We start from the raw sequence: 15,673 nt of genomic DNA, 5'->3' as shown, positions 1-15,673 counted from the left end.
AGCAGGGAGGCAAGTGAACAAAGGGAGAGAGTGGTAGATGGGGAAAGAGAAGTACAAAAGCCGTGTTGCCAATGAAAAGGACTTTGGAGTTTGTGTAAGCATGATAAAAAGTCATTAGAAGGATTTTCTCAAGGGAGTGACATGTTCTGAATTATATCTTACAAAACTCACTCTGATTGCTAGGAGATTCTGGGGGCCAAAGGTGGAAGCAGAGAGAGAATTCATGAAGTTAATGCAATAATAAAGGTTAGAGCTGATAGTGGCTTGGAGCAGGGAGGTAACAGTCAAGGAGATGAGAAGCGATTGGATTCTAGATATATTTTGAATTTAGAACTGGTTGTTTTGATGGCTGATTATGTATGGGATAGGAGAAAAAAAAAGAAGTCAAGCAACTGATTTCGGGCAATCTGCTTTACAGATGAATGGATTATTATTGTCTAGCAGTAAAAGTAATGGGGGATGAGGAATACAGAAAACAATAGAATGAGTCAGTGAAATTCACCAGACTCCCCAAAGAATCATTTTGGTCAGTAGTTAAAACAGAGAGCTATAGCAGAGAGAGAGAGAAAAGAAGAAGAAGAAGACAAAGACGAAGATGAAGAAGAAGAAAAGAAAAAAGAAGAAGAGAGAGAGAGAAAAGAAGGAGGAAGAGGAGGAGGAGGAGAGGAAGAAATAACTTCTGGGAGGAAGAAATGCTACACTAGAAGACCTCAGGCTCTCGTTGATAGTCATTGGAGATGGCATTGGAAGCTTCTGAAGCTCATCTACTAAAGAAAAAAGTGTCTTTTGCTGGGAGGCATCAAACATAGAAATGTGGATCTCTTTCCTCCGGGTAGCCTAGCAACCACCAGCCTGGCACAGCACATCAGCAATGCCTATGTCACCTATTACAGTGACCACTCCAAATCCAATGCCACTGGAATCCAAAAAGGAACTTGATTTTTAAACCCTTTCCTCTTATTTATCTCTCAGAGGAAGTCAGTCACCTACAGCAAGTGTGGACATTGAACATCCCTTTCCAGGGAAGTTGCCTTGTCTAGTGATATGGATGTCTTTATAGTGCATCAGGTTGGTTAGGAAGCTTTTCTCCATAACAATAGAGCGATGCTGGCTGTAGAAAGTTGAAAGTTGAAGTCTCTTTCTACTCAAGTAGTCAATGAATCTACTGTATATTTCTTTATATTACAACATTCCAGGGCTCCTTTGCTGGCTGCTAACCCTCCTCACCCTGAACTCAGAAGTTACATAAACCATTCATTTACTTACAGTTTCATTGAGATCTAATTCACATACCATGCAGTTCACCACTTTAAGTGTACAATTCAATGGATTTTTAGTCTATTCTGAGTATGTAAATTTTTGTTGATGTATAACATACATACAGAAAACAGGACAAAACATAAATGAGCAGCTGATGAATTTTCAAAATGAACATATTCGTAAAGCCAGCTTTCATCCTGCTACAGCCCCCAGAGGCCTCCTCATGTTCCCTTACTGGCATTACCCATCCCCAAGGAGAGCCAGTATCCTGACTTCTATCACCATAGATTAATTTTCTCTGTTTTAAAACTTTATAACAATGAAATCTTATAGTATGTAGCCTTTGTGTCCAGCTGCTTTTGTAAATTTTTGCTGTGAAATTCAATCATGCTATTAGGAGTATTTGTAGGATGATTTATTCCCCTTGATGTATGGCATACCATTAAGGAACTAACGTTCGTTTTTTTTGTCCACATTGCTACTGATGGATAGCTGCATGGTGTACCATTAAGGAACTATAATTCATTTTTTGTCCATATTGCTATTGATGGATATTTAACATTTTCATGTATGTGTTTGGAGAACATTTTCTGGGGCATATACCTAGAAGTGGGTCATAGTAATGTGTGTATGCAGCTTTAGTAGATACTGCCAGTTTTCCAAAGGGGAATATACTATATTACACTACCATTAGCAAGATACGAGAGTTCTGGTGGCTTCTTTACTTCACCAACACTTGGTGTTGTCATCAAGCTTTCTCAACCTCATCTTCCCAGACTCTGGCGAGAGGGCCCCTAAGTAAGCTTCAGGTACCTTCTCCTGGTGTTATATTATCTATATGTATGCACTCTGCTGGAGAGACTTCATGGTTTGCAACAAATTTTCAGAGGAGCCCTTGTCCCAGAGAAGGGCAAAAACCATGGCTTCCAGTTTTCAGCTTTCTTATAATCTCTAATATTGTGGTGAAACAGCCTTTTATTTGAGCCAAGATTTCTCCTGGAAAAGCTGACACTGGTAGGTAGTTGTCTGTATTTTTGAAAAGCACATTATTCAAGGCCAGAACACTCTGGAGTTTTGCTAGTGCTGGTGTGCATGTTGAGCAATATGTTGGGGATATCTAAAAATTACATGCTCTAAATAAAGGGATGATATTTATTGAGATACTTTAGATGCCTGTGCTATTTGATCAAATAAACACTTCTGTGTTTACAAATTGAAAGAGTGAGAAAGTTGGCACAGAAAAACTGATTTTAGTCATGGGCATTATTCTGCTTTGGAAACAACCTCTTGGCATGATGGCATGTCCTGTTGGTTAGAAATGTGATACAGTTGGAAATGGCTGATACAGCTGGAAATGGCTGATACAAGCAGCAAAGAATTAGGGTCACAAAACCCTGCATCCTTCTGAACACACCCTTATTCTTTGAGGTCAATGCACGGACTAATTTTGGAGAATCTTCTGTGGAACTCAAACCTGTCTCCACTGGCAGGTGCATTTACACCAGATTGTGAGGGTAAATAGGACAAAGACAGGTCTTTGAGGGAGGAATTACAATTTTCAGCTTCTTAAACACTTTACTTTTTTCAGAATAAATTAATTTTGATTGTGTTTAGAAAGCAGTCAGGCTTCTGACTCAGACTCTGGAGAATTCTCCTTCTGATTTTAGTACTGTTTATCCAGTCATCTATCTATCCATTCATTCATCCATCCATTTCCATCCTTACATCTGTCCATCCAAGCATCCATTCATCCATCCAACCATCCCATGCATGTCAAACACCAATTGCTTATATAACCTTCTTAAGCATTATGGGATGATACAGATGATTGGTTCATTTCCTGATATAGCTGGAGAGGGAAGACATACCCACATGGAATACCTAGAGAATACAGTACTATCAAGATAACATGGGCAAGTACAAGTTAAGATGGTAGGGACTCAAATGGAGCGAACTTTGTGTGCAGAGCACTGATGGGTGGTGAGATGAAGCTTGGAAGGCCTCTTGAAGGAGTCAGTCTTGAGCTGTGCAAAGAAAGTTGTTTATACTTTGCGCTGATGGATATTAGAAAATAAAAAGCCTTTGAGGAAAGATGCAGTGACGATACACTGGTGAGGAGAGGATAGCCTGCTGACATCAGGGAAACTGCTTGACCAGAGCACAAAGGCAGTCACCTTCTTCTTGGAAGGCATCTTCTTCCTGGCAGCCACCTTCTTTTGGCAACCTTGAGAACCAGGCACAGGAGCTTGAATTTGTTCCAGTGAACAAGGGGACAGTCCAGTTGGAAAAGAGATAGGACAAGGCTGCCCCCTTCTGGTTTCTTGTGCAGTCCATTCATGCTCCCATCTGAAGACACTAGGGCCTCTGCCTGCCTGGAACATTCTCCCCTCCAGATATTCACATGATTTCCCCCCTCACCTCTTTCATCTCTTCATTCAACTGTCACCTTCTCCTTGAGGCCTTCCTTGACATCACTTTAACTAAAATTGCAACCAACCTCAAACCACCAACACTTCCTTTTTGCCTTCCCTGCTACTTTGTCTTCATAGCACCTTTTACCTTCTAATCTACTACATGATTTTCTTATCTATTTTGTGTAGTGTCTGTTTTGTCAGTTTTTCCTTGTTTATACCTACTAGAATATAAGCTCCCAGGAGAGCAGACTTTTATCTGTTGTTCCTCCAGTGCCCAGAACGGTGCCAGGCACACAGGAGGCACTCAAGAAATATTTGTTGAATGAATGAATGAATGAATGAACTGATGTGACAGCCATTAGAGGATGGACTGGACTAGGCCTTGTATGGGAACAGGAGGGACAGCCACAAAAATGATCTGGCTGGTCATTGAGTCCATCATTAGCTTCTAACTAGTTTGTAAGAATCTCAAGTGGTTACTTGATCTAAATGCCTTCCAGAGAGACTATCTTTGGATCAAATGAGAAGCGGCTCATAGAGCAGAGACCTGACAAGAGCTTGAACTCTATTACTCATGTGCAATTTATTGTATGTCACTTATGCTGCAATAAAGCTGTTTAAGAAGAAAGAACGTAAGCTCTACATACACAAATCTGAGGCTAAATTCGGTTTCTGCAGTATGCAAACTGTGTGACCTTGGACAAGTTACTCAACCCTCTGTGCTATGAAACTCAACTGCAAGATGAAACTGTCAGCAGCTTAGTCACTGGATCGTTGTGAGGATTAAATGAATTAACTGAAACCTATTAGCCCAGTGTCTGACAAATAGTGTTCAATCATTATAATTAAAAGGAAAGGCTGGGAAGCTTCATGATCGAGAGCATTGGTCTTTGAATGTCTGAATTTAAATCCTGCTGCCACATACTAGTTGTGAGATCTTAGGAAAAATGTAATTATTTATCTCTGTAAGCCTCAGTTTCTTCATCTGAAAAGGACAACATGATGCCTATCTCATAGGGTCACTGTGAAGATTGAGTCAATACATATGAAGTGCACAGAACAGGGCCTGAATAGAGTAGGCACTCAATACTACTTGTTGTCATTATTGCTTCGTATTAGTATTCCTGCAGGGCTTTGCCTGGTTTCTCAGCCACTACGACTCCCATCTTCCCCATTTCTTTCTATGTGGACAATCCCAGGCCTTTCACATGCTGTGGTGCTGTTGGAAGATTCCAAAAATGCAGCATTGCCATTGCCTGCACCTCACTCCAGTTTCACCCACGTGATGGTGCAATCAGAAGACAGTGTCAGTGCCAATTCTGGGTGCTTAGAAATGTTAGCAAGCAATTCTATAAGAAAAATATCTAATTATCTGATCAAAAAACGGACAAACATTTTAATAGACATTTCTCAAAAGAAGACATCCAAATGGCAAATAGATATATGAAAAGCTGCTCAACCTCATTGCAAATCCAAGCTACGGTAAGATAGCATCTCAACCCAGTTAAAAAAGGCTTATATCCAAAAGACAGATAGTAGCAAATGCTGACAAGGATGTAGAGAAAAGGGAATATTTGCACATTGTTGGTGGGAATGTAAAGTAGTACAACCACTATGGAGAACAATTTGGAAGTTCCTCAAAAAACTAAAGATGGAGCTACCATATGATCCACTAATCCCACTGCTGAGTATATACCCCAAAGAAAGGAAGTCAGCATATCAAAGAGGTATCTGCACTCCCATGTTTGTTGCAGCTCTATTCACAATAGCCAACATTTGGAAGCAACCTAAGTGTCCACCAACAGATGAATGGATAAAGGAAATGTGGTACATATACACAATGAAGTACTATACAGCCATAAAAAGAATGAGATCCTGTCATTTGCAATAACATGGATGGAACTGGAGATCATTATGTTAAGTGAAGTAAACCAGGCACAGAAAGACAAACATCACATGTTCTCACTTATTTGTGGGATCTAAAAATCAAAACAATTGAACTCATGGACATAGAGAGTAGAGGATGCTTACCAGAGGCTGGGAAGGATAGTAGAATGGTGGTGGGAGGAAGGTAAGGATGGTTAATGGGTACAAAAAAAATAGTTAAAGAATGAATAAGACCTACTGTTTGATGGCACAACAGGGTGACTCTAGTCAATAATAATTTAATTGTACATTTAAAAACAACTAAGAGGGTATAATTGGATTGTTTGTGACACAAAGGATAAATGCTTGAGAGGATGGATACCCCATTCTCCATGATGTGATTATTACACATTGCTTGCCTGTATCATCAAAGCATCTCATGTACCCCATAAGCATATACACCTACTATGTACCCAGAAAACTTTTTAAAAATTTAAAAAATTGGAAATGTGAGCAAAGGTCATGAAATAGGCACACGAACAGAAGAAGACAACCATTTGCCCAACTACAATTTGCAGGACTTCTCCCCTCCTCCCCAATGGGAAAGACTAATTTTCTTTTCTCTCAAACTGCAAGTATAGGTCAAAAGGAAAGCTTGGTCCTTCAAATTAGTCTGTGGCCCAAGAACAACCCTTGTTCATAACTGTAAAAATGATTGAGTTATAGAGGGGAGGGTGGCTTACCTTGGCTCCCAGCGGTTAGAAGGGCAAGGTTCCCATGAACATCAGAGGAGACATTCCGAGAGAAAAAGGTCACTCCTCAGGAGCTGAATCTGAGAAGGACCAGGCCACCTGTTTCTACTGACAGGGACTGGGTCCAGCATCAGGAATATGATGGCAAAAGGGCTTCCCCAATGTGACAGAAATTGGGGTGTCGGGTCTTTGCCTCCAGAACAGAGGTCAGGAGGGGAGAAGGACATGTAGAACACTGATGTTGATAATAGCAATGGACGTGCCACCCAGCCAGCCTGTTTCTAAGAGCCACTCACTCACTCACTGGGCGACAATTCTAGGAAGTGGAGTTCAAATGTTTTAACTGAACATACAGGCTCCAAAATGAGGCCGTGTGAGAATCAGTTTGGTTACTGTTTTTCAGAAAGTCTGCTTTAAAAAGTCAAAGACAAATTTTCATGGCAGGAATTCTGATGCTAGGAATTCATCCAGAGGAGATTCATCAAAAGTGTGGTCATGGATTTATGGGTAAGAAGTGGTTGTATAAATGATGGTACACTCATAATGATCACAAAACCATCAGCAATATCCATTTAGTGCATGCATCCTGTGTACCTTGTGTAATCTCCATTATTCCTACAGTACACCCAAGATAGGTATCATGATTCCGATTTTAATGATAAGAGAACTGAAGCTTACAAATGTTGAGCAATTTGCCTGTATTCATACAGCTATTACTTTGAAGAGCCAGTTCAAGTCAGTTCTGTTGGTCTCTTAAAAATCATCTTGTAATCCTTCTCATGAGATTCTAGTCCAGAGCCTCTAACTTTTTTACATTCTTTTTTCTTTTTTTATTATTATTATACTTTAAGTTTTAGAGTCTTAAAAATTATTAAGAATTCCAAGTAGCTTTTGTTTTTGTGGCTCTATCTCTCTATACTTGCCATCTTAGAAATTGAAATTGAGAATCTTAAAAATATTTATTGACAGGACTTAGTTACTTAAAATGACAATAATAACCCTACTATAAGTAAACATAATATATTTTTATTAAAAAAACTGTTTTCTAAAACAAACAAAATGAGTGAGTTACATTAATTTACATTTTGCATATCTTGTTCACATCTGACTTGATAGAAGACAGTGACCATGGCAGCTACTGCAAATCAAATTGAACTTCCAATAGCTTTCACTCATGAGCTGTGAGATCCCAGTCTAGTCATTTAAACTTATCTGAGCTTTATTTCCTTTACCTGTAAAAGGAAGAAATAACTTTTGCCGGACCTACTTAACAGGGCTGCTGTAATGATCAAAGAAAAATGCTATATGTAATTAGACCTTTTAACTTAGGCACATCCTAGGACAAGGACTTATTCTAATGTCTTCTCATGATTTCTTCAGAAGAACAAGCCTCCCTGGACAATGTTCAAGACAGTAATAATCACTGGACTGTTTCTATCATGGCCAAATCTGAGGCACAAAACTCTTGCCTCAGATTGTGTAATCTTACAAACTTAGACATTTCCTCCTTACCCAACCTACTCCCTGAAGCTTGAAGACTTGCAGTTTTTTATAAGTCTAACAATAGCTCTTTCCTGTGTTTATCAGAAGTTTTCCCTAATCTTATAAAAGAAGATTTGTTTTTATGAATTTAGCTAAACTAAGCTGTTGCCTGCTTAGACATAAGACACCAAGGAGGTTAAAGGGTAAAGTGTTTTATTCTGCTTCATGATAGTTTCCTTTACATATTGTTTGGTTTCCATTTACTCACACATTTACTATGCTTTTGGTTTTAGAGCTTTGAGCAAACCTTTCTAGGAGCATTCCTGAGTTAGGAGGGCTTTAACAGCTGGTCTTTGACACCATTGCATTGCTGGGATTATTGCTATTTGGGCAACCGTCAATGTTTTCGGGACTCCATTGAATGGGAATCCGTATAATTCAGCTAAGGTGACATTTCAACTGGGTTATTCAGATGGGATCTGTCAAATAGAGTCTTGGAAGGGGCCCCTTCCCACCCTCATCACAGCGCTTCCATATGACATGTACTGTACAAATAATTTATCTCTGGGGAAAGGAAGGAAGGATGATGGAGAGGTGCCCATCTTATGTGTTCTGGTGGGAGGTTAATATAGAAGGATGTGGCCGGGTGCAGTGACTCACACCTGTAATTCCAGCACTTTGGGAGGATTACTTGAGGTCAGGAGTTCAAGACCAGCCTGGCCAACATGGTGAAACCACATCTCTACTAAAAATACAAAAATTAGCCAGGCATGGTGTTGTGCACCTGTAATCCCAGCTACTCAGGAGGCTGAGGCAGGAGAATCGCTTGAATCAAGGAGGCAGAGGTTGCAGTGAGCCAAGATTGTGCCACTGCACTCCAGCCTGGGCAACAGAGCAAGACTCTCTGTGTATGTGTGTGTGTGTATATATATATATATATATACATATGGATGTGCAGGATGCTTTTGTTGGGCAGGGCTCCACATGCAGGTCATGGTTAGTTAGTTAACTCTGCCTTGTTCCAAAAGCTGTCCTTCACCTTTTCCAAGGCCAAGTCCCATGTGTCAGACTGAGCTCTCACTTTCTGAATCAATTGTCTTTATGTTTCCAGGAGCTACCATGGTTGCTGGTGCAGGCCCTGGCAGTGACAGACAGACATTAATTAACCACATCTGCTGGGCTCACACTCTTCTTCAAGTCATCTGGTGGTGATTTCTGGCTGAACCAATGCGTTTGTGAAAACAAGCAAACAAAAAACCTAAATAATTTGATTGCTTGGCTGAATACTGATTTCTTCCTATCTTTTTATTAATGGATTTTCAAGCAAAAATATGCTGTTCTTCCCACTTATGGTGTGGCTATTCAACTGCTTGTGGTTTTATCTCTTTGTGATTCCCTTTACTCGTGGGCACAATGCCACACTGATAGTCCAGAAGGATGACTTTGTACACCAGTCATAGATGCACATTGCTCTCAGTGTGCAGCTTGATTTGGTTCTTTGCTATTTAAGTTCCATCCTACACCCCCTTTGTACAAGTGCATTGTGTTGAGGGGGCAGGGTTGGGCACCACTCTGCTGGTAGGGATCTGCAGAGACCATAGTGGGTCTGGGTTCAAGGGGAGACTTAAAACAAGTAAGATAGGTAGTTATAACATAAGGAACCAAAGTACAAAAGATCAGTTTATAAATCGGGGCATTGTGTGTCAAATAAATGACAAGTTCAAGGTCACACAGCTGAGATTATATCAAGCATGTATTGTGAACCTACTGTGTGCCAGCAGTCTCTGCCAGCACGTCTTAGGCATACAAAGATTATAATTACAATAGTAGCAGCCGTGGTAATAATATTGATTGAGAACTTACAACATGCCAGCCACTGTTCAAAGTGATTTACATGTGTCAACACACTTCATCTTCCTAACATGCCTCCAAGACAGTTACTATGATTACATTTCACTACTGAGTTAACTGAAGCACAGAGAAGTTAAGCAACTTAACACAGCTAGTGAGTGGCAGACCATGACTCAACCCAGGGAGACTGGCTCCAGAGCCCATGCTCTTGCAGCACAGGGTCCAATGAATGAGATAGAATAGTAAATGCATGAAACTGGTGCAGTGGAGTTAGTGGCAGATGAAAGAGAAACAGAGAGCTCTGGGACACTGAGAAGACCACCTAACCCAACTGTTTATGGTAATCAATAGATGTTGAATTACAATGACTGATATCTGGGGCCTGGAAGATTAAGCAACTGTTTTACTCTGTGTCAGTCATCTTAGGAGAGGCAGAGCTAGAATGGGGATTGACTTCTTCTTCGTGGAGAATGGTCCCTGGATCAATCCACAGGTTTCTGCTGAGCAGGTTTTATGTGTTGAGCTCTGATGGAGGAGTGATAAGTGGAGGTTTTCAGGTCAGCATGCAAGTTGTATGGAATATGAATTATTTCTCAATAAAGCTGATAATAAAACAAAATCAGCATGCACTCCGCAGGCAGAAGTTGCTTCTAAATACCACTGTCTTGATAAAAGGAAAGGCTTCTTGGACAAATGACAGATCCCAGGGCTTGGGCAGAGAAAATAGAAGATGAGTCTGGAGAATCTTCTAGTGCCAAAAATGAAAATAAATGCTCAACAGACAAAAGGATGGGGGCATGTCAAAGGGACACAGGAGCCGACCTGAAGGAGTGCTCAGAAGTAGAATAATTTGAGCAACAAATAAATAATATAGTATTAGATTATAACACAAGGTATAAAACACATATATGTCCACTGTTATAAATAAATGATTGAATAAGCAAGTAAAAGGGGAAAAGAGGAAAATCTTCCTTAGAAAAGAATTCAGAAAATTTGTGGGGATTCTCCGTCTCCAGAAAGTGGAGGTTAGCTCCCACCATCCCCTCTTGAGGATGATCTGAACTTAATGACTCTCTTCCAAAGAACAGAGCATGGAAGAGGGGTGAATAGCAACTCTACAGTGGAGAGACCTGACAGATACCACCCTAAGCAAGGAATCAAGGTTAACATCATCCGTGATAAGTCATATTGATATCACGTGCTCTCTGAGGTGACATGATGACAAGAGCACTGGATCTTTGTGGTAGTCTTCCCCAAAATTCATAGTCCTAATCTAAAAATGAAAAAAGTAACTTCAGACAGATCCAAATTAAGGGATATTCTACCAGATAACTGACCAGTATTCTTCAAACTTCGAAGGTTATGAAAAATGAGGGACTACTGAGAAACTATCACAGACCATAGGAGACTAAGAAAACAGGACAACTAAATGAAATGTGGTATCCTGGATGGGATCCTGCAGCAGAAAAAGGATGTTTAGTGGATAAATGGGTGAAATCCAAATAAAATCTGAAGTTTAGTATATAGTGATCTACCAGTGTTAATATCCTGGTCTTTGTCAATGTACCATGTAATGTAAGATGCTAACATTAGAGAAAACTAGGTGAAAGGTATATGGGAACTTTCTGTACTATCTTTGCAACTTTTTTGCAAAACAAATATTACTTTGTAAAACAAAGTTACTTTGTAAAAATTTGTAAAACAAATTACTTTGTAAAAATGTGTAAAACAAATAGAAACTATATTTAAAGCATAAAGCATAAAAGAAAAGTCAGCAAGTGTCAGTATGCTGATCAACCAGAACTTCCATGCATTGCTGTTGGTAATGTAAAGCAGTGCAACAACTTTGGAACACTATTAAACTTAAAAAGTTAAACATACACCCACCATGTGACTCAGCCATTCCACTACTAGGCATTGACCCAAGAGAAGAAAAAAACATATGTATACAAAAAGACCTGTACAAGAATGTTTATAGCAGTTTTGTTCACAGCAGATCAAAACTAGAAATAGTTATCCATAGGTGAAACAAACCGTGGTGCATCCATACAAGGGACTACTACTTAGCAATAAAAAGGAACAAACGGAAACTTGGACAAACCTCAGAAATGTCATGCTGAGCAAAAGACGCCAGATACAAAGGTGTACATCTTGTATGAGTCCATTAAAAAATGTGAAAACAGGCAAAAACAATCTACAAGTGACAGAAAACTGAACAGTGGTTGCCCAAGGCCAGAAAGGGGACAGGGATTGTCTAGGAAGGGGAAAGAGGGAACTTTCTGGAGTGATGGGAATGTTTTATATCTTGATTGGAGTGGCAGTTACATAGGTGTATACATGTGTCATAACTCCCCAGATTGCATGTTAAATTATTTAATGTGGGTACATTTTTGAGGAGATATTGGTCAAAGGATACAAAATTTTAGTTAGGAGAAATAAGTTCAAGGGATCTATTGTACAACATAGTAACTATAGTGAAAAACAATGTATTGCAGTCTTGAAAATTGCTAAGAGAATAGATTTTATGTGTTCTCACCTCCCAAAATGATAGGCATGTAAGGTAATGCATATGTTAATTAGCTCAATTTAGCCATTCCACAGGGTATACATATTTTAAAATATTATGTTGTGTATTATAAATATATACAGTTTAAATGGCAGGTTAAAATTTTTAAAATTACTTTTAACTATAAAAAACAAAATATGGAAACTAAAATAAAATGAGTACATTGTATGTAAAGTACACCTCAATAGTGTTTATTAAGAAGGGTGACAGTTAATTTTATATGTCAACTTGTCTAGATATTTGGACAAACATTATTCTAATGTTTCTGTCAATCTATTTTTAAGATAAGGTTAACATTTAAATCAGTAGACTTTGAGCAAAGCAGATTAACTTCCATAATGTGAATGGACTTTATCCAATCAGTTGAAGTCCTTAAGAGAAAAAGATTGATGTCTCCCAGGAAAAGAGGGAATTCTGCCAGCAGACTGCCTTTGAAGTCAAACTGCAACTCTTCCCTGGGTCCATGACCTACCCTACAGATTTTGGACTTGCCGTCCCTCTCAATCAACATGAGCTAATTCCTTAAAATAAATCTGAATCCTTCTCTCTGTCTCTGTTTCTCTCTCTGTCTCTGTCTCTCTCTCCATCTATATCAATATCTTCTATCTATATCTACGTATCTATGTATCTATATATCTATGTATCTCTCTCTCTCTCTCTCTCTCTCCTGTTTGTTCTGTTTCTCTAAGGAATCCTGGCTGAGAAGAAACATAAAGCTGTATCTCAGCCCTTCCCTGAGAATCTTACGGCCTTGTTGGAGAGAGAAGACCAACATGGCCACAGAATTAATACAAGAACAAATATGAAATCTCTTATTCCACAATTCTAGTTTATCTGCCTACAACATCAACAGAAGGTGCATCTTTGTTGAATGACTCAGAGTTTTGGGGAAGTTTCTGTTGACTGAGAACCTTAAGTTATTTTGATTTGGTTGAAAAATGCTATGAGAATGCACAGCCTGGCTTCTGACTCGGGTTTTCAGATTGATCCAAAGTGGTTTTTGTGCGTGTCTCTTAAGTGCCATCAACAGGTTAATCCTTCCAGATATTATTTATTTTAAATCCTTGGAACAATGTGTTCCCTTTATTTCTGTGTCGAGGTTTCCCTGTGGGAAGAACCGGGTGGTATAACATGTCTAGAAGAGAAGCTTGAAGTTGTCTAATCTTTCTGCTTTGACTTTGCTGATCTCTGGGAACTCCTGTGTTTACCTAGCACATCTGAGTCCTTGGGAAAGCTTTCTGGGCCTTGTTTTGTGGTTCTTCTAACAGAAGGTTGCATTCTTGTGATTGATTTTTGATCCCCTTCTAAGTTGTATAATGCTTATAGTTATAATTTTCTGACTCTCCAGGCACACACAGGCTCCTGACTCTGAGATATTTGCAAGTATCATTGGCAAATAAGATTTCCTTAGGTTAACTCCACTTATGTACTGTTATTTAAATTTTATATGGTAAGGGCTCCAGCTTCAGAGAGAAACCTCTTTACCGTGCTTGGTGTGGCAGTGAACTTAATTAACATTTTGCTGGCAATCTCTGTGCTAAAAAGTTAAGTGGGGTTCTGACGACACAAGGAGCTAAAAAGTTGAGTGTATGTCACATATTGATAACTCACATAATTTTGCTTGCAGACATTTACCAATTTGGCAGATTACCTACTTTTACATTGTAGTAAATATTTCCTTTTAAAAATATCTTGTATCTCACAGGGCAAATCATACCCCTTCAGGGGGCCGTTCCCACCTGTATGGAATCCAGTTACCTACTTAGATCATAACAACTTTTGGAGGACAATGGATGACATGGGGCGAGAGGTAAAGCTTCTTTGACTATATTTGTATTCTTTTTTGTAAGAAGTTTAGTCCTTCAAAGAAAGTACAATATATCTCCAACACCTAGCATGTTGTGAGCACGTGGTAACTAAAGATTTGTGAAATGAATGAATGAACTTGTTTCTAACCTCTGCAATAATAATTACGTCAAACAGATTGATATTTGTATACTAATGATGAGTGGGCAGGAGATTGGGTGTCAGCCTTCTTGGAATGATGTTTCAAATTTTGGAAATCTTCAGTACATAGCAAAATTAGACTTCTGGGTCTTTGATTCAACACCATGCCCAAACAAGTCATAAGTAATCATACATAAAGAGTTTTTTTTTTCTTTTACTTTAAGCTCCGGGATACATGTGCAGAACGTGCAGGTTTGTTACATAGGTATACATGTGCCGTGGTGGTTTTCTGCATCTATCAACCCATCATCTAGGTTTTAAGCCCCACATGCATTAGGTATTTGTCCTAATGCTCTCCCTCCCCTTGCCCCCCAACTCCCGACAGGCCCTAGTATGTGATGTTCCCCTCCCTGTGTCCATATGTTCTCATTGTTCAACTCCCACTTATGAGTGAGAACATGTGGTGTTTGGTTTTCTGTTCCTGAACACACACATAAAGCTTAACTGAAAACTCCATAGACATGATTTGCTGCAGCTCTGTGATCCTTGTTAAAGAGTTAAATTTATGAATGTTCTCTAGAAGTTAGTAACTTAGGAATCCATATCTAGAAATAGCCCAGTTACAACATGCCTCTATTTATTGTGCAGGAAGTTTTATCACAAATTAAATATGGCTTGAGTACAGATTTATAATAGGAAAGCTACATAGACAGCATTGATTATGCAGTCAAAGCAATATTGGATGAATTTGGAAAACTTAACATTTTTCCTCTTTAAGGTAGAGTTTTTAATACTATTTGAATAGTTATTTAAAATGGAAAATTACAAAAATGAATAAAATAAAATAGAAAATTACATTTGTCTTTCTCCTTCGAATCCTCGTCTGAATGTAGATTCCGAGTGATGCCCCATGGAAGGCTCCCCTTGCAGAAGAGTGGGACAACATGACAATGAAGGAGCTACTGGACAAGCTCTGCTGGACTGAGTAAGTCTTGCCATTAGGCACAAGCATTTACTGTGACCACCTTTCAGCTTCGTTTAGCAATACCATTCAACAAGTATGGGACAAGTAGCTGCTTTGTGTCTAAAACCACACCACCAGCCAAGTGGAATGCTGACAACCATTGGATTTGGCTCCTACCCTGAAGATATCTGTACATACAACTTACTTCTTTGGAGTAGTTTTGTATCACAAAGGTGGTATTATCCTGTGAAGTCCTCAGAACAGACCAGAAGGTACCACTTTCTTTATCTAAAACAGCTTAAAGACCATCAGCTTAAAGCTCTCATTTATCAAGTTGTTGATATAGGACAATTTTTGTATTCTTCACTGGTGGTCATATGTGGAGATGGTTAGCATGTGCATTTGCCACACCTTGTGTGAAGTAGTGCAGCTCTTCAAGGACTTAAAGAGGAACCTCTAAAGCCTTTGTGTAGATAGGTCACAACTACAGGGGAAACATGTGTGACTGGACTGGCTGTTCCCCTTTAGTGAAAAAACAAGTACCCATGAGTTAAGCATTAAATTCTTCTTG

General features: G+C 39.2%; 1 protein-coding gene across 2 annotated transcripts in view; it reads left to right on the top strand.

The window, feature by feature from the left end:
• MAOB (monoamine oxidase B) overlaps window positions 1-15,673 on the top strand; it is a 118,126-nt gene that overhangs the window by 64,208 nt on the left and 38,245 nt on the right. For both annotated transcript variants that reach the window (XM_032756759.2, XM_032756760.2), the window contains 2 exons: window positions 13,897-14,001; window positions 15,032-15,123. In XM_032756759.2, coding sequence (XP_032612650.1) covers window positions 13,897-14,001; window positions 15,032-15,123 — 197 coding nt within the window. The remainder of the gene's footprint in view (window positions 1-13,896; window positions 14,002-15,031; window positions 15,124-15,673) is intronic.

Source organism: Hylobates moloch, unplaced genomic scaffold (genome assembly GCF_009828535.3).
Source record: "Hylobates moloch isolate HMO894 unplaced genomic scaffold, HMol_V3 SCAFFOLD_7, whole genome shotgun sequence".
Taxonomy (NCBI): domain Eukaryota; kingdom Metazoa; phylum Chordata; class Mammalia; order Primates; family Hylobatidae; genus Hylobates; species Hylobates moloch.
Note: the sequence above shows the minus strand (reverse complement) of the source record. Positions and strands in the feature narration are given on the sequence as shown.